Genomic DNA, 20,883 nt, shown 5'->3' on the forward strand with positions numbered 1-20,883 from the left:
ATCTTGGGTCGTCAGGCTTTCAATCACGATCTTTCCTCTCGGACTCTGGGTCCTCAGCTTCAGAGTTGCTGGACCACTAGATTTTGTGGTCGCATTGTGGTCGATGGATCTCAGGTACTGGATAACTTGGTTTTTCAGTCCCTGGATCCCGGGATTAGTTGATTCCCCAAGTCATTCGGTCATTGCCTCCTTTTTGAGAATGGATTACCTCAGTCCCTGGACCCTGGTTTTTTAATTCCCCTGGCAACTCACTGACTCTTCCCAGGGCAGAATCACATGCACTCTGCTAACGGGCAGCAGAGGGCAGCAGGGATCTGCGGTGCTGAGGATGACGATAGGTTCTCACCAAAAGCTCCCAAGTTTCTTAGGAAACCAGAACCCTGGGAGACCAAATGACTGTGGGTGCTAAGTGTGCCAGGTTTCCGATATGAGTGGGTCGCTGTCTCAGTGCCTTCCCAGAAGTCTGTCAGCTCAACCTTTAAGGGAGGAAAACTTATACGACTGTTGATTTATTCATTTGTGGAATGTTCTTATGTTGCGTTAACTCCAGGCCCTGTTCCGGGGGCCACTGGGGAACTGGCGGGCTGTCCCATTACTCAATAGGCAGACTACCCATGCACTTGAGGCACTAACAAAGCAGGGAGAATAGTTTATATTTAATTAAGTCATTCAGAATTTTGCACTCAGAAAATCCAGAGCAGAGCCATTTTAATTACAGAAACATGTTATTTAGGGGTTTTCATGTTTAATAGTGTTTTGATTTTGAATTACATATGGGAGAAGACAGGTGACCTTTTCAGCGCTTAGGTTGTCTAAATTGCTAAAAGTCTGCCCTGGCGTTGGCAGACCCTGCACTCACTTGAGGGGCCTCCAATCCATGGTGGAGGGACTAGAGTACAATCTGAAAAGCAACAGATACGTCCTCTTGGACATCCCAACAAGCATCTCAGACTTAGTATGTCCAAAGCAGAATTCTTGGTCTCCCCCCTCAAACTTCTCTCCCCTCCCTCAGGCTTCTGAGTCTCAGAAACAGCACCTCCATTCGCCTTGATTTAGCCCCCAAATTGGGACTCATCTTTAAGTCCTCTCTTTACCACAGTCTCACATCTTATCCAACACATCTGGATGGCTCTAACTTCAAAACAGATTGTAAAGCATATCTCCAACATTCCTTATCACCACCTGAGTCCAAGCCACTCTCCAGATGGGTATCTACTGATATCGATATCTCCTCTCCAGCTATCGACCATGGCCTCCTAACAGATTTCTGTACTTCCACTGCTCAGTCCCCTCCAAGTCACTCTCCACACAGGAAAGTGATTTATACCTTAAATAGCGTATAGCCGGGGGGGGGGGGGCCACCTGGCTGGCTCAGGAGGTAAAGCATGTGACTGCTGATCTCAGGGGTCATGAGTTCATGTCCCATGTTGGGCGAGGAGCCTACCTAAAAGAATTTTTTTTTTTTTTTTTTAATCAGAGGGGTCTAGCAGACTCAGTCAGGGAGCACACAACTCTTGATCTCAGGGTTGTGAGTTCAAGGCCCATGTGGGTGTAGGGATTACTTAAAAATCTTAAAAAAAAATAAACATATATAAAATCATGCCAGGCACCTGCTTAAAGAGGCCAACAGCTTCTTGTTGCATTTAAGACCAGAGGATGGGGAGGACACAGCAGGCAATCTCCCCGGCAGGCAAAAACAGGATTTCAAGTACAGTACAGACCTCAGAACCAGAGTGGGAGAAGCCAATGTGGCTCTCCCTCAACTTTCTGAGGGCTTCACGCCTTCTCAAAGCTGTTTCCTTTCTCTGCTTCCCCCTTGTAGACCACCTTCCCCAGCTCACCCTATGGACGGATGCTCAGGGCAAATTATGGTTTCTCCACAGACCTCCACTTTCCACCCACAGTTTGTCTTCAGGTTCAGATGCTCATTTGCTCAACTTGGTTCCAGGGATTGCTCAAGGTGCAATCAGCTGCAGGGGTGCAGGTGGGGGGTAGCTGTCCTCCAAATATGGCTACTAACAATTCCTTCCATCCCCATAAGTGTAAGCTGCTTCTTTCATCAAGACATGACTCTCGAGGTGGATGGCTCAGTGGGTTAAGCTAAGCATCTACCTTCAGCTCAGGTCATGATCCTGGAGTCCTGGGATCGAGCCCCAATGTCAGGTTCCCTGCTCAGCAGGGAACGCTGCTTTTCCCTCTCCCTCTGCCTGCCGCTCACCCTGCTTATGCTCTCTCCCATTCTCTTTCTCAAGTAAATAAAATCTTTGAAAAAGAGAGAGAGTCATGTCTCATGTCAAAACATTGAGTCTGGGCTTTCGCTTTGACCAAGAGAATGGCACAGAAATGCTGTTTTGGGACTTCTGAGCCTCAAAAGGAGTAGTGGTTCTTGCTTTCTCTCCCTAGGAATCCAGCTGCTGCCCCATGCTATAAGAAGGGCAGGCTAGATGACTGAATGTATGATCAGGAATCTTGGGGAGAGACCTTGGATGGGGAGAGGCCATGCGGAATGTTCTGGTCTTAGCCATGCCCCCAGCTGGAAGCAGCCACACATAGACTGCCTACACCATGGCGAGCCAAGCCAGCCAAGCTCCAGCATCAGCAAAAAGAAGCCACTTAAACCTTGGAGTGGTTACATGGCCATGGATACCTGAAACAGATGTCTTTAGCACAGTGTACCAGTAGTTCCCAAAGGGGCTGCTCCCACTCCAGGGACATTCTCTAGGCATGTGCTTCTGAGGCCAAGGTGGGGGTATGTTCTCTTCACCTCCCAGCTGCTGTGTCTCCAGAGCCCCAGGGCTCCTCTCCAGGTTCTTTTCTGCAGACAGGATTTCCTGCCTCTCTGCGGAGGGTTGGAAGATGGTCACGCTTGTCTTTAGCACTCAGTGCAAACTACACCAGAATTTCTCAGTCTATCTTGGGGCGCCTGGCAGGCTCAGTTGGAAGAGCATGTGACTCTTGATCTCGGGGTTGTGAGTTCAAGCCCCACTTTAGATGTAGAGATGACTAAAAATAAACTTAAAAAAAAAATCTCTCAGTTCATCCCAGTTATTAGCTCCTGGGAGGGGGGGACCTGATTGGCCTAGCTTGGAATAAGAATGTGGCAAGAGGGATGCCTGGGTGGCTCAGTTGGTTAAGCAGCTGCCTTCGGCTCGGGTCATGATCCCAGCGTCCTGGGATCGAGTCCCACATCGGGCTCCTTGCTCATCAGGGAGCCTGCTTCTCCATCTGCCTCTGCCTGCCATTCTGTCTGCCTGTGCTTGCTCTCTCTCCCTCTCTCTCTCTGACAAATAATTAAATAAAATCTTTAAAAAAAAAAAAAGAATGTGGCAAGAGGGCTAATCAACTGTGGCCAAGTGGCATGGCAAGAAGGTATAAAAATGTGGGCCCACACTACGGTGGTGGTGGCAGTGGGTGGCCCCAGGGAATGGGCCTTATGAGTTGAGCATATGCCCTAAAAGATCCTTGCCACAAGAGCTTTCTGGAAAAAAAAAATGGGTCCCTGACCCATCCACTTTAGGGCCCTGGTCCCTCTTGACTGGAGCAGAGGAAGTCTTTTTCCCCAGAATGGCAGGGCATGGATGTGATGTGGAAGGTCCTCCCTGCCCAGCTCTAGAGCAGCTCTGTGATTGCTTCATCTTCCCACGTGGGCCACTGAGCACGTCCAGGCTGGGTTGAGCAGACTCAAGCTCTATACACCCAGGTGGGGTCCAGGGGGATGTGTGGGACCCCTACCGGTCTCCCTGCAATGGCCACCTACACAGCAAGGCAGAGTGGAGCATTGTCACCAGCTCTCTTGGCCACAAGGGCAACAGGGTGGTGGCAAGAGGTCAAGGGGCTCCCTGGGTGAAGATGCCTGGATTGGAGAACAAAAAGGCTGCCCTGGGAAGGCAGAGAGAAGGAGGGGGTTGAGCTGGTGGCACAGGACAGCCAGAGGCCCCAGGAGAAACCTTGGAGATGAGACCTGCAAATCACAGCACCAGCCTTGTCTGCAGACCCTTCCAGGGAAGCTGTCTGGCCCAGCGCCTCTGCTGAAAGGGTGATCCCATGGCCAGCCTGGGGCAGCCAACACACAGCTTGCCAGACCAGCACTCCCATGGGACCTAGCTTGGACCCTCCAGATTTGGGAGTTGGAGCTGAGAAGTACAATTAGAAAGACAGGGGGCCATCAGGAAAGGGCGGCTGCATGGTTCCGCAAGAGGAATGTCAGAGGGAGCAGGATGCTGCCCCGGCAGAGGAGGAACCTTGTGGAAGCAGGAACTGCGATGCCCAGGGGCTGTTAGGGAAAGGGACCACGAGTCCTAAAAGGCTGGAAGAGCCAGGAAGGTGCACACTGGAGTGGGAAAGAGCCCTGAGCGGGGCCTTGTGTTCAAGCAGAGCGTGTGTGGGTTGCGGGGGTGGTGAAGGTCAGGGCTCGGTAGCTGCCATGAATGCCTGGCCGAGGTGTCACCCCAGGGCAGGTGCTTAGGCCTGCGGATGAGGGGCTGCGGTCTCTGGTTGAGAAGACAGTGTTCCACCAAGACAAGCTTTATTTCTCCCATTGGCTCCCCTGACAGGCCAGCAGAGCTTCTCATGGGTGTCCGGCCCACCCTGACCTCTGCTCAGGATGGGGACCAGCTGGGGGTGAGGGGGGCAGCATTGGAGCAAGAGGAGGAATAGGGAATCAAGTGCTGGGTGCAGCTTACAGGAGGCCTCACGGAGGGTCACTGTGGCCCACGTTTGTGGAGTGGGTGACCCCCACCTCCACTTGAAGCCCCGGGTAGCTCTGGGATGTGTCGTTGTCCCCTAAGAAGTCCTCATCCTCGTCCTCACCCTCTTCCTCCTCCTCGCTCTGACTGTCCATGTCTAGGACTTCCTGATGCTTATTAGAGCCCATGCTGGTGCCAGAGAACATGGAGGGCTTGGGCTCTTGCTGGCTTGCGGGCTCCTGGCCCCCGACTGGAGTGTCCTCCTGAGCTGGGAGCAGCTGAGAGCCTGGAAACTCACTGTTGAGGCTGGACTCCATGGCCTCCTCCTGATCCACTTGGGGGCCTGGCTCCAGCAGCGTGGAGGGCGACTCTGTGCTACTGTGGGATGGCCTGTGATGGGGGGCCTTGTGGTGGGGGGCTTTGTGGTGGGGGGCTCTGCGGTGGGAGCTGCGCTGGGAGGAGGAATCGTGCTGGGATGTGTGTCTGGACAGCTGCTGGGCCCACTCAGCCTGCTCCAGCCTCCGCTGGAGGCAGCTCCAGTCAGTCTTGGGGGACAGGCAGATGTGGGAGCCCTTCACCTTCCTGAAGCCCAGGAAGAGGTCCATGAGCATCTCGGTGACCGGGAAGGAGATGAAGCCCAGCTTCTTGGAGAGGTTCTTCTCAAACTTGTACTTGTAGGTGAGCAAGGACACAACCTGGTCCACCAAATAGCTGACGAGCTCCTCGTACAAGGGGTTGGAGAGGTGGGACGTGCTGGAGTTGGAGGAGATGGAGGGCAGTGGCTTCTTCTTCGTGAACTTGTAAGTGGGGCTCTGTGCAACAGCCGGGGAGGGAAAGGGAGATACGTCATGCCACTCCTGATGTCCTAGGATGCCCCTCACCCCCAGAGCACTCTCCACATCACCCACATGGATGCCACGCTTGTCACTGCCCTGGCACTATGGTTTTGTCACATCTGCCACGCTCTCTTGGTGACAGGTGAGTGCAGGCCCTGCGTGTCAGCCACACCCTTGCACTTACCACACTGGCCTCACACCAACCACACCAGCAAGGCCTGCGGCCAAGCTGGTGATGTCAGTCATGGTGTCAGCCCAGCTGGAGCCGGGATCACTGGTGCTCTTGTAGGTTCTCCCCCAGGCCAAGGTTCAGAGGAGGGAAGCCTGCCTGAGCCTTGATCAGTGAGATGAGGGTCAGGGGCTGTGTGGTGGGGGAATCTACAAGGGTGAAGCCACCTATGTCTTCTCCAGACCCTGCCTGAGCAACTCCCTCTCAGCAGACACACCGGAGAGTCCTGCTCTAGGGAGAGGAAGCAGAGGGAGCTGGACCTAGGATCCAGTGCCCCACTCTGGCTTAGACTGCTGTCCACAACAGACAGGATGCTGCCCGCATAGAAGGGCTTCTGAGATTCACAGGCGAACATTACAAAACTACCCAGGATAAAAAATAGGCTTTATTCATCTTTGACCACACCTGGCAGGAGCAAGGCTGGGATTTCTGCTCCCCATCAGCTTGTCGCCTGCTCAGGTGGCTTCCACCACTCAGGGCAAGATACCTGGGACCATGGCTACTAAGGGTGATAACTAAATGAGCCTTTCTCACGAGAACCTTTCCCTAAGCCCCCTAGCTCCACCCTTGAGGTTCTCTCTGGATACAGGGGAACAGGAGATGGGGAGAAGCTTCTTACTGAGGAGGCAAGTGGTGAGAACACAGGGAGGCGGTGGGAGAAGCCAGGGTAGGGGAAGGTGAGAGGAGCTATGCCCCGAATAGTGGGCTGTGTCTGGCTGGAGGACCCTTCCACCACAATCCCAGAGACAGGCAGGGTGAGGTGCAGGCTCCGCCACGGATGGGCCTTTTGGCTGGAGCTCAGGGGCCCAGAAGAAGGGATGGGTGGTCTATGTTTTTCAGGGTTCTGGTCAGGAGACTCCTGTCTGGGGTGGGGTGAGGGAACCTTGGATTCTTCTGTGGGTTTCACCTCGATCCTGTATCTTGTGGCCACCTGGGCACTAGACACAGGGGAACCACCTTCCTTGGGCTTGCCCTGTCCTCTGCCCTTGGTTCTCTTTCTTCCATCTGTCTTGGAGCTGGAGACTCTGGGAAGCACATCGTAGGGGTCCTCCCCGTCGGTGGGTGTGGCTGGCTTGGAGCCTGTGGCGGAGTCAGAATTGGGATCTGTGGAGGGCTCCCATTCTGATGGGAAGAGAGGGCGGCCATTGTGGCGGCAGGCGCCACTGAGCTTGTCCACAGCCTGGCGGACCACGCTCTGCAGGGCAGGGAAGAGGTGGTGCTCAGCCAGAAAGTTCAGGGTCTGATGGGGCTCACGGAACGAACAGTAGCCGGGCAGGTCAAAGGACACTGGCTGGTTCAACAAGGACTTGATCTCCTTATTGAACTCTCGCTTGAGAAACGTCAGATCCCGTTCTCCAGACCCGGGCTCTGATGTTTGGGGTGTGCCTATGTTTGAGTCCAGCAGGCCTGAGAACCATGACTGAGGTGGCTCCTGGGTCCACTGGCTGCTGGACTGGCTGGCCAGGGAGTTCCACAGCAGGGAGTCCCTCCGGAAGCAGGATGGACCCAGGCCTTTCTGCAGAGAGAGGAGGGACTTTCAGAGGCATCCAAGAGCCGCCAAGCCAGGCCTAACCCTGGCCCTGTGCTCTGGACCAGGGTCCATCCCGCCCACCCTGGGCCACGGCGCTAGATCTCACCCCTCGGTTCTCCAGCTTCAGAAACCGTTTGAGGTTCTTCTCCAGCAAAAGTCTGTCCCTCATGGGTGGCAGTGAGCCCATGCCACGGGCGCCCAGGTCACTGTCCCAGCTGTGGGAGCCCCGGCAGCCAGCTGTGAAGCAGCTATGGGAATCGGACATGGAGCTGGAGGAGGAGGGGTAGTTGTTGGGCTGTCCAGTGCAGAGGCTGGGCCGGGCCCGGTGCCGGTGCACGGTACTGAGGCTGGGCCGGGCACGCGCCCGCCGCCCACCCCTCGGCACCTCTATGGGGTCCTGCACCTCCACCAGGGGCACCCCAGCCTCTGTCTTCATGGCAGTCATGCGCTCAGTTGCCTCTTCCACCACCGTCTGTAGGCTGTCTAGCACCTGACCCTCGACGAGGAAATCCAGGAAGGTACCAAAGGGCCGAGGGTCCCTTGGGTTTCGTCGGTGGCCACGGAGCCCTAAGCTGTCTGTGGGGGTGTACCTCGATGGTGGGTGTGGCGTGTGGCCCAACTTGGCGGCTTGCCCCATTCCTGGAAACAGTGGCTTCTTAGGCAGCTGCACCAGAGCAGACAGGCATGTCACATAGGGCAGGGATGTATCGCAGGGATAGGGGTCTCTGCGGGTCCTCTTGGGGTACCAGGAGCTGAGTGGGAGGGGACAGTGGAAGGCAGGGTGTTTTGGAGTCAGGAAGTTTCTGGATTTGGACCCTGGCTCTGCCACTGCCAGCTCTGACACCACAGGCACCATGGCCCTTCTTGAGGTCCAATTTCCTCTTCCGCAAAGTAGGTATCAATTTCGGGTCACCTTGATGTTTCCCTAACACATACACTGCATAAATATACAAGATGTGGTCGGGGAGTCTGAAAGCCCACTTCCGCCCTCACACAGGGCAGGAATAGGCAATCACAAACCCCTTGGAGTCCTATGTGGGCTTCTCATCTGTACTTTGAGCAGACCAATCCTGTCTCCACTATATAGACCACCTGTAGTCCTGACCCCTTGGTGCCTCCATTGCTGCTTCTGAAACTTTGAGCCTTGGGCTGTGCTAGACACCATGCTCCCACTGGGGTACCAGTCTACCAAGCTCCTCCAGAGCTGCTAGAGGTCAGAGGACACAGTGAATGAAGTTGTGGGTGACTAGGGCCCAGCAAGTCAGAGGAGTGGTCAAGGTGATAAGGATGTCACTAAGAGGCTGGGAGGTGAGGTCAATAGGCACTGAGGGGTGTGTGTGTATGTGCTGTGATCTGGGGTGCTGGAGCTGGAGGGGAACATTTGGGGGGATCTCAGCAGTCAGGGCCCTGCCAGACACACTCACCCGGGCCACGTAGGTGGTGTGGCCGGCCTCGTCGTCTGCCAAGTACCCGGAATGGTGGCGGCAGCTGGTCATGGTGAGGGCGTACAGGATGGCTATCCTCCTCCTCTCTCTCTCCGCTTCCCCAGCGCAGCCACGGATTCCTCTCTGCGCTGGGCAGGAGATGGCGTGAGGGTCTCCCTAGGCCTCCACGAGTCCAACTCTCCCTTCGTCTGTCAGCCACTGCGTCAGCGGTCCCAGCGTCCGCGGATCCCTCGCTTCCCTCACCCCGCGTCCTTCCAAGCATCGGGCCCTTCCTCTGCTCAGCGTTCCCTGGGCGTCTGCGTACCATCTGTGTCCAGAGTCGTGGGGGGTGGGGTCCTCAAAGACGTCCGCTTGCTGTCTCCGACCATCTCTGGGCCCAAGTGTGTCTGACCCTCCCTCCTCCTAGACCCAAAACTCCTTGGCATCTGCCCCTGGCCCAGAGCCAACCTGCTCACCAGAGTCCACGCCTCACTCACGACCAATGTAGAATGTAGTTTGCTCCCTCGCCAGGGCGGCGACACCGAGCTCTGGAGTCGCCCCCAACCTGCCCTTCTTGCTTATTTACATGCTACGTCCTGATTGGCTCGCAGTGCCTCCTAGCTCCCCCGCACAATGGATGGGGGCGGGAACCAGGCTGGTCCCTTCCCCGCTTCTGTCTTTGCTCCGCCCACATTCGCTTTAGGAGCAGGGTGGAGGGGAAGGAGGGTGGAGTCAGTGGGTGCCTTTAACTGCTCACCCAAGCCAGGAGGAATCCCAAGACTGGGCTCGGATCCGCGCTCCGCACACGAAGGGATCCCTGAAGGATCAAAGCCACGGTAACACAAGCACTTTCCTCGACTCCACTCTGGTCGTTGCGTTGTCCTGTGCCTCCTGCTCTCTGACTGCTCCTTCTAGGGTTCTCCCCTCCCCAGTGTGGACAACCACAGCTGGGGGGTGGGGGTGGGTGGGGGTGGGTGGGGGTGGGGGTCTTCAGCCCTCCCACTGCGCGGTGTCCTTGAGCGCAGTATTGAGTCCCAGTTGTAAGACACAGACCTAGCTTCAATTCCTAGCTCTGCTGTTTCCTGACAGTGTGACTCAACCTCTCTGATCATCTGCTCTGTCTGTAAATAGTTGAGCATCCTTCCATATGGGAGTATGGAGATTAAATAAAATCTGCGTACAACACATCCCGCATGCCAGTAAGAGCCCTGGGTATCTTTCTTTCTTTTCCCTCCTTTCCCCCTCTGCCCAGTAAACTCCTAAAGTCCTTTCCAGGTGTCACTCCTCTGATAAGCCTTCTCAGAAGGCCTGCCACCCTAAACAGAATTACCAAAAACCCTATTCCAGACTCTGCCTCTTGTATTGCTACTTGTCAACCAGATGGTGCTCCTTGGCAGTAGGAACTGAGGCACTCGCCCCAGTCTCTCATATGTCTAATACCAGTAGGTACTGAATAAATGTCAATTTTCTCTTTCCAATCTGTTTGCCGTTGGGGCCTCTGGCTTTCCAGGATCAGCTTCTCAGGGGAGAAAAATAGTTGAAGTCCAGCAATTCAATAATTACGAATGAATGCAACAATCCTTACACCAAGAGTTTGATGAAGAGCACTGTGAAGCCTCTGATCTTTACAACATCCCAGGAGGAGAATATGGTTTGTTATGCCCACGCTCAACTCTGCCCTGTCTGCCCCTGACTCAGGGGAGAGCTAGGGACTAGACAACCAGAGTAGGTCCAGAGCTTTGGAGGGAAGTCCCAGCTCCACTACTCCTAGCAGGCTCACTTTGGGCAAGACACTTCTCCCTTCTGAGCATCAGTTTCCTCATCTGTAAAACAGGAATGATTTTACCAACCTCTTGGGCTGGACACAAATTCCGCCCTTTGCATTGGGAACACCAGAGCAGCCACATCACAATAAAAACGCTCTGTCAACCATGGTGACTATTTGTATAGTCATCAGTAAGGAAAGTTTTTCTGGACTCCAGAAGGGGGAAAAAATGAGATTATGAATGTAAAAGTTGTAGCCTGGAACAGAGCTCAAGTTGTGGAATCAGGGACTAATGCGTCCTCAAACGAAGCCATTGGTATACATGTTTTCTTACTTAGAACTTTTATTTTAAGAAAAAGAAAGAATGAACGAAAGAAAAAAAGCCTCTTCCTAGAAAAAAAATCACCAAATAGGCAATTAGAAAAAGTTCATAGTCACTATCAAAAAATAAAAAGTTACAAGAATGAGATAACATTGATGTGATCATTATCGTCTCAAAACAACTAAAAAACTTTGAGGTGAGGGAGAAAATGAAACGGGTTTGTTTGTTTAGAAAAATACTGGAAGGGCACTATCCAGAAAGTTAGCAGTGGTGAACCTGGAGAAAGGTTAAGAGATAGTTTTTTTCCAATAGGTTTTTTCCCTCTATTTTTCATATTTCTTTTAAAGATTTTTTTTTTTTAATTTGGGAGAGCACAAGCCGGGAGGAAGGGCATAGGGAGAGGGAAAAGCCGACTCCAGGGTGAGCAAGGAGCCCCACTAGGGGCTTGATCCTAAGGCCCTGAGACTATGACCTGAGTCGAAGGCAGACTCTTAACCGACAGACTCTTAACCTAGGCGCCCCTGTATTTTTCATACTAGATAACATTTTTGCACTTACTGAGAGTTCTTCGTTACAATAAATGCAGCAAACAAAATGGTTTGGTTAGGGTCAACTCACTGTGAGGTGGGAGGGGATTGCTGCAGTTCCACATTGGGACCGGTAGGTGGCGAGAACAAAGACGAAGGGCAGCCGCGCCTGGACGTGCGCGTCGGGGCGGAGCCTCGGACAGCGTTTAGGGGCGGGGCCTGCATCCAGTCCTCTAGAGTCCTGAACAGTCCGCGGAAGTACCAATGGCCCGACCGCGCGTGTGGCTGATAGTCACCGCAGATGACTTTGGTTACTGCCCGCGGCGCGACGAGGGCATCGTAGAGGCCTTTCTGGCAGGGGCTGTGACCAGCGTGTCCCTGCTGGTCAACGGGGCAGCCGCAGAGAGCGCGGCGGAGCTAGCTGGCAGGTGAGTGGCGGCACCGTACAGGGTCTGGGCGGGCTTGGGAAGCCGCCTCTCCGCGGCCGCCAGTGCTCCCGCTCGCGCTCCGCCTGCAGGCATCAAATCCCCACGGGCCTCCACGCAAACCTGTCCGAGGGCCGCCCCGTGGGCCCGGCCCGCCACGGCGCCTCGTCGCTGCTCAGCCCCGAAGGCTTCTTCCTCGGCAAGATGGGATTTCGCGAGGCAGTGGCGGCCGGAGACATAGCCTTGCCCCAGGTGCGGAGATGCGGCTGCAGGAAGAGGCTCGCGTTGACCCCCAAGGCTCGTCCGGAGGGTACCGTGAAGCCATTAGGGGCAGGGGCGCGCTATGGATGCTTTCCTGGTTCATACTGGACCAGGCACGCAGAGGCACCTGGAGGGAGGCCTTCTAGGTAGCTGCTCCCCGACATTCAAGGTGCCTTGTCGTTCTCTCTCCAGGTGCGGGAAGAGCTGGAGGCCCAGCTGATACGCTTCCGGGAACTACTGGGCGGGGAACCCACTCACGTGGACGGGCACCAGCACGTGCACGTGCTCCCAGGTTGGGGTGGGGGGCGTTGCTCCCCGGTGGGGGGCTGGGGGTAAGAGGTGGTTCCGGGTAGTAGGACCGGCTTCTTTCTGACTCCTCCCCGTCCGCAGGCGTGTGCCAGGTGTTCGCAGAGACGCTGCAGGCCAACGGGGTGCGCTTCACACGGTTGCCGGTGGAGCGCGGAGTGGGCGGCTGCGCGTGGCTCGAGGCCCCCGCACATGCCTTTGCTTGTGCGGTGGAGCGCGACGCCCGGGCCGCCGTGGGCCCCTTCTCTCGCTACGGCCTACGGTGAGGCCCTCCGCCCCTATCCCGCCCTATCCCAGTGCGTCCTGCTGACCTTTCACCTGACAGCTACGGCGTTCCTCCGGCGATCCCTGTCGTGGCCCCCACCCCTGCCCATGACAGCTCTGCTGGTCCTTGCCGCTGATGCCCCTACATCCACAGGTGGACGGATGCCTTCGTGGGCCTGAGCACCTGCGGTCGGCACATGTCTGCTCACCGCGTATCAGGAGCACTAGCGCGGGCCCTGGAAGGCATACCCACGGGCCACGCCCTAACAGCTGAGCTGATGGCACACCCCGGCTACCCTAGTGTGCCCCCGGCTGGGGGCTGCGGTGAGGGCCCGGATGCCTTTTCCTGCTCTTGGGAGCGGCTGCATGAACTGCGTGTCCTCACCGCGCCCACGCTTCGGGCCCGACTTGCACAGGACGGAGTGCAGCTCTGCACACTCCATGACCTAGACTCCAAGAGGCCTGGGGAAGGGGTCCTTGGAGAAGCCTTGGAGAAACATTCCTGGAGCCCTCCCTACCATGCCCCTGACAGCCAGCCAAGCACAAATGTCCTTTAGTGCATGGAAAGGGGGCCAGTGTCAAGCCCTGGGACAGGCTGAAACCAGGCTGAGAGCGGGGGTCCAGTAACATACTTCCCTGGGCAGGTCCCTGTCACCTCTGTGTCCAGGTCCTCATGGCTCAGAATGGTGGCCAGAGTTTTGGCAACCCATCTTGGCTGCCAGCAGATAGGCCCTATGACATCTGAGCCTGGGGCCTGCCAAAGCATCCTCCTTGTTCAGATATAGTAGAGAGAGATCACTGTATTAATAAAATATATGTCTTGTAAACTTGGGTGTTTTTAATTTAAATTTTTTAATTTTTTAATAATATTTTGTTTGAGAGAGAGAAAGAAAGGATGAGCATGGGGTGGGGAGGAGCAGAGGGAGAGAAGTGGACTCTCCACTAAGCAAGGAGCCCAATGTGGGGCTTGATCCCAGGACCTGGAGATCATGACCTGAACCAAAGGCAGTCGTTCAACCAACTGAGCCACCCAGGGACCCCAAATCTGGGTGGTTTCTTAAACTGTGCCCTGTGAACTGTGAAAACGTTCACAGACACATGACAGGGCAAAAGCAACTCCTTTGGGGCACAAACCCGGTCATTATAACAGAATAGAAAACACAGAACATACTCCAAGTTCTAGTTTTGTTCATGCTTAAGTTTATTATTTTGGGGGGAGGGAGGTTGGGAGAACAATGTCTCACCAGGCTTTTTGGAAGGTAATATTATCATCTCAAATTTTATTTAAAAAGTCACCTGTTTTGTTGTTTTGCGGGGCTTGAACTCACGGCCCTGAGATCAAGACCTCAGCTGAGATCAAGAGTCAGAAGCTTAACCCAGGCACCCCAAAAGTCATGTGTTCTAAGCAGACATCCCTTTGCCATCCTAGGGGCAGATCTAAGGAAGTCCTGTAAGCCTATTCAAATTTTTCCAGGAGGAACAGTCTTCTGCAGAAATGGGATCCAGGACTCCTCACCAGACCTGGTGATGTGTGTTTGCCCTGTCACTGTGGCTCGTGTGTCTTGGATCAAGGAGATGCAGGGAGCAGATGGGGAAGGTGGCAGGGAGTTCTTGGGAACACAGAGCCCTGCCCCGCTCTGGCGTGTGGAAAGGCAGATTGAACAATGATCCAATATCTGCATCTTAACAGACCGAGAAGTAGAAATGGCAGAGCAGGGCTTTGAAGCTACCTGTTCGTTTATTCACCATGCACCGTGTCAGGCAAGGGGTCAGGCGCCCAGAGAGCTCTCTCAGCCTAGGCAGGTCCGAGGGATGTATAGCTTTCTGAAGGGGTTAAGGGTGGGATCTTGCTGCTCTTTCCTGCGGCTCCCATCCTACACCTCCACCCCCTTTACTGTGACTTCGGCCCACTCTTTTGTGGCTCCATCTTTCACACTAACTTTCCCTTGACCATGGTTCTTTCAGCATCAGGCTCTTTCCTCCTACCTTTCCTCCATGGCTGTAAACTGGAATCACTTAGTTCCTCCTAGTGCCGTGCCCTCACCTCCTTGCCTCAGCCCAGTGGGGTCTGGCCACACTCCTGCAGGCTGCTGGCTGGAGCGGGTAGAGGGGTGGTGAGAAGGCAGCCTGTTGGCATAGAGGCACTTCCTTTGGGGAGAAGGGGGGGTTCTGCTATTTTGAGAGGAGGCAGCTGATTGTGTGGCTCCGAGGCTCAGGAGAGAGGTGTGGGGAGACAGGAGAGAACTGGGGTCTGCACAGAAGCAAGATGAAGCTGTGGAGTGGGCTCCTATTGCTCATACAGGGAGAGGAGTGAGCAGAGCTGAGGGCCCAGATCAGCCCTGGGGACCATGACAGTGGAGAGAAGAGAGGGGCCATGGTCATGGCCAGACTGGTAGAATCATCTGGAGACCAAGGTCTGCCTCACAAGGGGAGGGAAAGTGGTAAGGCAGAAGGCTGCAGGTAGCACAGGGCCCACTGGTCACTAGCACTGCACTAGGGACACAGGGGTAGTCCTATGTCAAACCTGCTGTGCACTGGATGGCTTAGGCGAGTGGGAGCTACTGCTCTCCACCCATTCATCAGTCATGGACGGAAGGTCTACTCTGGGCCAGGCGGGGGCTGGGTGCCGGGACAGCCCAGCCTGCCAGGAGCTCAGTCTGGGACAAACACGGGGATAGCTGGTATGATCTGGACTGTAATGGTATGGGGAAGGGGAAGGAACACAAAGAATGTGGGGCAAAAGGGGATTCCTAACCAAGCCAGGCCTGCTGGGAGAACGCTCTCTGGAAGAAGTGACTTCTCTAGGCCTCGATTGTGGCCTCCACCCACTGTTGGGCAGTCCTTTCTGCTCTGATCCTCTGACAGGCAATGTCTTGCAGGAGGGCCCCTAGGAGCCCTCCTGCAAGAACATGTTCCAATCACCCAGGAAATAGCTATTTAGCAAGTGCCGCCTGAGCCAGGCCACCTTCAGCTCTGCTCCTTCTCCAGCTGGTGCCAGCATCCTGTGCTGCATGAGGGACTCAGGGAGAGGAGGGAGAGCCAGTGCAGGGAGGGCAGGAAGAGCCAAGACCCAGCTCTGGCTTTGCCTCAGATGGAGTCGGGTGACTGCCCTGGCAGGGTGGGACACGGAGGTGCTGGCCTACTGAAGAAGTAGAGTGGGGCCGCCAGGCCGCCAGCGCATGGACTGCACAATGAGGAAGTCCAGGGCCCTTGCCAGAGGAAGCCTCAGGGAGCCAGGGGCTGACAGGAGCCAGGCTGCAGTGCGCACAGGAATGATGAAGGAGATACGCATTTTGAGCTGACCAATTAATACAAGAGTGAGGAAGGTGAGAAAGTGGTGGCTCCAGAGTTCAGAAAGTTGAGAAAAGGTCCTGTAGGGCTCTGGATTTGGGAAGGGTTGGGCACCAAGGAACCTGAGTGGTGGAATTAACAGGCTCTGAAACCAGACTGTAAAAAGCCAGGCCTGGTTTCCTTGGCTGTCATTGAACTGCAGTCTCTTCCTCTGTGAAAACAGGGACCGTGTCTGTCGGGTTGTCTTGAGAGTCACAGAGGATGAAGTGCTAGGAGACAGCAGAGTACCCTGCTGATGACCAAGGGAAAGGACCGACCGGCTCCTTGCTTCCTGGTAAAATGATTTCCCAGGAGGGCTCCTCCTGGACACCCGCAGACCTATCTGACAAGGCAGATCTGGTCTCCGCTGGTGTCAAATTCCAGACAAGGAAATAAAAAAATCAGCGTCACGTCTGGTGCTGGGTCAGTATAACAGGAGGTCCCTGGGGTTCCAGGCAGGTTCAAGGAAATAGCCTAGCCCCACCCTCGGGCACACCCTCCTTAGTTCTGGGACACGAACAGGACAGCCACCCTTCTCAGGGCCTCAGTCTGCTCCTCTGCTCTATGTGGAGAATATCACTCTCTGGGGACTGACAAGTAGACTGAAATGAGGCCCATACACAGAGGCCACTGTCCCCTCCCTGACACCCAAGGTGCCCTTGGCAGGCCCTGATGGTCTGGATCTCCAGTCTTTTCTGCTTCCCTCGCAGGAAGGCCACACACCTCTGTGCGCCTCTTGGAAAAGCTGGGCATGGGGAGAGGAGCAGGCAGAAGAGCGAGCCTGGGCCCTGGCCACCCCTCTCCCTTCTCTAAGAACATAGGCCCCTGGCTCTGCCCACTCCCAGTCCGGAAGAAACCCACAAGACCAAACCAGTGTCGGAGAGCATTTTTATTAAGGGCAGCAAAAGGGGATCGCAGCATCTTAGAAAGCCTATTCTCCACCATGGGTATGGTGGGGAGGGGCAGGGCAGAGGGGGCAGACCCAGCGCACTCCGAGGAACCTGGCGGGCGTGAATTCCTGAGTGGGCTCAGGTCAGCAGTGGCTGCTCGACAACTCTCCCCTTCTCCAGAGGGCCCAGCTGTTTGGGTGTGGAGCAGCCAGGATTGCTGGCCAGCATGTTTCAAAGCCTGTCCTGGGGACTGCCCAGGCTGGAGGGGACAAACCGCCTAGGTCTGAGGGAGGAACCACCCACTGCCTTGCTCTCCCAGGGCCAGGCCTCTGATGGGGTAAACCGTGGGCTGCCATGCCAGGGCTGAGAGTCCCCAAGTGGCTGCCGGCTTAGACAAAGGTATCCTCCCACGATGAGCAGAGAAGTGAGAAGGGGACAGGCGGGCAGAGCTACGCTGGTAGAGAGAGATGAAGCAATGGGACAGTTCCCAAGAATGGCAATATTTCTGGGTTCAGAGAAGCAATGAGAACAAATGGTGGCTTATTTGTATAGCTTCTGACAGAATTTGGCATTTTATTACAAACCTGTGTGTGAATGAAATTAAAGTCCATCATCACCTCTCTGCTAATGAAGAGACAGATGTGGAAACACTGGCCTGGCACTCTTGCGTTCCTGGGCACAGAGAAGTCTCCAGAACCTGCCCCTGGCGTACCTAGGACTAAAGAAGCGGAGTTCACTGACATACTGCAGGGGCCACGCACCTGGACAACTAAACAACATTCTGCTGCCTAACCTACTCATCACACCCACCTCTGCGCAGGTGAAACTGTCTTACAGGTCTGTAAGCCCCGGAAAGATCCCACGTTAGAGAGCTAAAAACAGAAAGCAGTTTCTTTACGTCATCTTGTCCACAGGATCTAGTTCCCCCTTAGAACCAGAAGGGCAGCCGCCAGTGGCAGAAGGAGGAGTTGGTGACATACGGCGTTTGGACCATCGGCTTCCTCCGGGTGTCAGTGACACGCATTCTCGATTTCAGGGGCAGTCCCACTTGCTTTGAAAAGACAGTAACATTCAAATCCTTACAAGTTCATCTGATGATAAATTCTAAGGTCAATTTTTATTTCTACAAAAAAAGGCAGTCAAAACAATATAAAACACATGTAAAGGATATTACTGAGTGAGCTTCAAGTGGAGCTTGACTCTGCAAAGGCTGTGAGTCCAGAGGGAGAGGGAAGGCCATCTTGTTCCTGGGCTGGCCGGCTGCTCCGAAGGGGCCAGCAGGGCGCCGGCAACCCCAGCCTGCTGCTGGCTAGAGCCGAGTCCGCCAATTCCAAACCCCGCAAAGGGTCAAACTGTGCCGAGGGAGGGTCGCATTGGGGCTGCGCTGCGCTGAGGAGCTGGGAGCGCGAGCTCCGTGGCACATTCATATGGAGCTCGGTGACAGGTGAGCGTGAAATTTCACGTGGACATTCTGGCTTCAGCGTTGTCGGCAATGACCAGCACGTCTTCTGCAGTGGCTGCAGGGAGGAGCGTCAACATTTGGCCTCGAGAGCCTCTCTGGCGAGGAATTCCTCATGCAAGTGCACAGCATCCTCCGGTCGGCAGGCCCTTCCCTGGCGTGGCCACAGACCTGGGTTTCCCCAAGCAGGCCAGGCCAGGCTGAAGTTCAATCACGCATACAGACATGAGGGTTTGCCCATTTAATCAATGTTACTGTGGTAACACTGGCCAGATTTTTACATAAGAACTGGGCCTCCCTTTTCATGGCTGGTTTTTTTGTTTTGTTTGTTGGGTTTTTTTGGTGGTGAGGGGGAGGTGGTGGGGTGGTAAGTGGTGGTTTGCTTGTTTTTAAATTTTTTTAAAAGGATGTTTAAATTGGAGCCAGGAGAATTTGAACCAACTCCCACACAGGGCAGTGCAACATGGGAGGAGAGAAGCCACCAGAACGGCCAGGAGCTGTCTCTTCCCCTTTGCAGAGGAGATAGCCCTGGGTCTGGGGGAAGTGAATGGGTGAAAAATAAACCAAATGGAAGAAAGTGGGAGCTGCAGGGGAAGAAAGGGAACTGCAACCTTTTTTTTTTCTTTTCTTTTTTCTTAACCTTAAGGGCTAACTGTAAATTGAAGGTTCTGGATCAATTTGGACAAGAAAAGAAACACCATTCTTTTAAAGTAGATTGAAGCAGTGATTTTTAAAACAAAGAAAGCAGAACTAGAACATCTTAAATTTTTAATCCTTTCTTTACAGGTTACCTAGACCACTTTTGATTAAGAAAACTGTAGAAAGTTAGTAACTGCCACAAGCAAACGCCAGGCGGCGGCACGTGTCAATTTTCCACAGAGTCCTGCTTTGCGGGGTGTCTGAATGCGCTGTTCAGGGTCTCCGCTCACACTCGCTGGAATCAGTCGCGGCAGAGTTTAGTCCACAGGTCGCTTCTCCCCGTATTTCTTTGTAAACTCTTCAGCGTTCTTACAGAATTTTTTACGGTCCTTAGAGTATTCTTCAGCTAGGTCAGCCCGAAGTGGGTGCTCGGGCTGGGGGTCGTTCACCAGTGCTATGAGGGACTGGATTACTGCCAAGAAAAGGACCAGGCACCGCTGGTTAGAACAGTCTCAGAAAGGGCAACTTTTGACTGCAACACTGATTTACATCAATGTGCTTTTAAGATAAAGTGGCCTCCCATTTATCCAAAATTCTAACCACCAGGGCGCAACCCATCTTTCCTCTGTAGCTGGGAGAAAGTGCTGGACCACAAACTGCTACCGTGACAGTGGGTAACTGTTCAGAATGAACCTCCGCCTCCTCCAGGAATCTTCCTGAACTGACATCTCAGGGCCCCCCAGTCACTCTCACTCCCCCTTCTCCCGAACTCTGGAGCTCTTGGGCCTAGCACAAACACCCCCTCACATACATATACACACCTGCACACACAGGTGGAGCTTCTCTAGGGTAGGGACTGGGTGACATGTCCCACCGCTACGAGCGGTTCAGGGGAGCTTGGTGTCTGCATGGTGTAAATGCACAGTGAGCCCACTCCGGAAGACCCCTAGGAGCTCGTGAACTAGCTGAGAAAGGTTCACCTGACACCCTGTCTTAACTACCAGAAGGTAGATAACCCTCACCAGAGTTATGCTCTCGATTCCACAAGCAGAAACCACACCAACTGCTTGGGGTGGGCCCCACAACACTCTCCCAAAGTACAGTAAGGCCTAGATGTACTGGAAGGCTGGCCCTGGGGTGGCAAGGCCACAAGGGAATGGAAGGTGGGGAAGGGAGATCGAGGGGGAAACGGAAGGTCCAGGAACCCCAGGACCCTCACCTCAGAAGTGGGCTGCATGCAGCCACTTTGCCTTCTTACACACGCTTCTCCTCATCCAGCCCTGATTAGGACCAGCACCCCCCAGAATGCTGGGTTCCCTCCCACTGCCACATTCCTAGCAAAAAGGCATCTCTCCTCTAGATTACCGAGGCCATGGGTTCCTTTGCTGGGGACCATGTTCTCCCCACTGCATTACAAGTTATGGATTAAATGCTAATGCTGGCTGAGCCAGGCACAAAGGCCTACTCAGCCACTAGCTCACTCTGAGTGGGAGGAACAGCACTAAGCACTCCTGGCGGGGCACCCAAAGACCACGTGCCCTCACATCTGCCTGTCAGTGCTACCAGGTGAGACGGAGCAACAGGTGAGGCACATGCAGGGCTGGCGGGGTCCAGGCTGAGCAGGGAGGAGGGGCTGGAGGCCAAAGAGGGTGGACTGTGAAGGGCCTGGAAGCATCTCTGCAGGCTGAGGCAGTTCCTAATCCAATCCCCACAGCACCCTCAGGGGCAGGCATTATCACCTCCCACCTGTAAATATCTCTAAGAGGAAGTAGGCCCTGGAAGTACATTTTTTTTTTGTCTGTTTATTTAAGATTTATCCCTTTCATATTTGATTCTTGTATAACAGCACGAATGATAATAAAGCTATTTTGTTTGTTCCTATTTGTCCCTATTTCCCCAACTCCCTCCACTGGGATTCCAGTGTTTGCCACATACCCACATATGGCCTAAATGATTATTTACCTAATATTTTCTTCCAAATCACCTCATT

At 54.4% G+C, this 20,883-nt stretch overlaps 3 protein-coding genes across 3 annotated transcripts in view; 1 reads left to right on the forward strand and 2 right to left on the reverse strand.

Annotated features, from left to right (window-relative positions):
• Positions 1 to 4,690: 4,690 nt before the first annotated feature.
• LOC111142376 (coiled-coil domain containing 116) lies at positions 4,691 to 8,810 on the reverse strand. Its single transcript, XM_022495398.1, has 4 exons — positions 8,706 to 8,810; positions 7,388 to 7,945; positions 6,370 to 7,266; positions 4,691 to 5,497 (listed from the first exon to the last, which is right to left on the reverse strand). Exons 1-4 carry the CDS (start codon positions 8,775 to 8,777, stop codon positions 4,691 to 4,693), a joined length of 2,334 nt encoding a protein of 777 aa, XP_022351106.1. The 5' UTR covers positions 8,778 to 8,810.
• A 2,773-nt stretch (positions 8,811 to 11,583) lies between these two features.
• LOC111142628 (YdjC chitooligosaccharide deacetylase homolog) lies at positions 11,584 to 13,362 on the forward strand. Its single transcript, XM_022495935.1, is given in 6 exon segments — positions 11,584 to 11,747; positions 11,837 to 11,996; positions 12,198 to 12,297; positions 12,396 to 12,573; positions 12,730 to 13,064; positions 13,067 to 13,362. Coding segments are annotated over 6 exon segments (975 nt in total). The 3' UTR covers positions 13,105 to 13,362.
• A 4,523-nt stretch (positions 13,363 to 17,885) lies between these two features.
• The window catches only part of LOC111142528 (ubiquitin conjugating enzyme E2 L3), a 60,760-nt gene continuing 57,762 nt past the window's right edge, over positions 17,886 to 20,883 (reverse strand). The window contains exon 4 of the mRNA XM_022495774.1: positions 17,886 to 19,365. Within this exon, the coding sequence (XP_022351482.1) occupies positions 19,211 to 19,365 (155 nt within the window). The 3' untranslated portion in view covers positions 17,886 to 19,210. The remainder of the gene's footprint in view (positions 19,366 to 20,883) is intronic.

This window comes from Enhydra lutris, unplaced genomic scaffold (genome assembly GCF_002288905.1).
Source record: "Enhydra lutris kenyoni isolate GAN:26980312 unplaced genomic scaffold, ASM228890v2 scaffoldscaffold8, whole genome shotgun sequence".
Classification (NCBI taxonomy): Eukaryota; Metazoa; Chordata; class Mammalia; order Carnivora; family Mustelidae; genus Enhydra; species Enhydra lutris.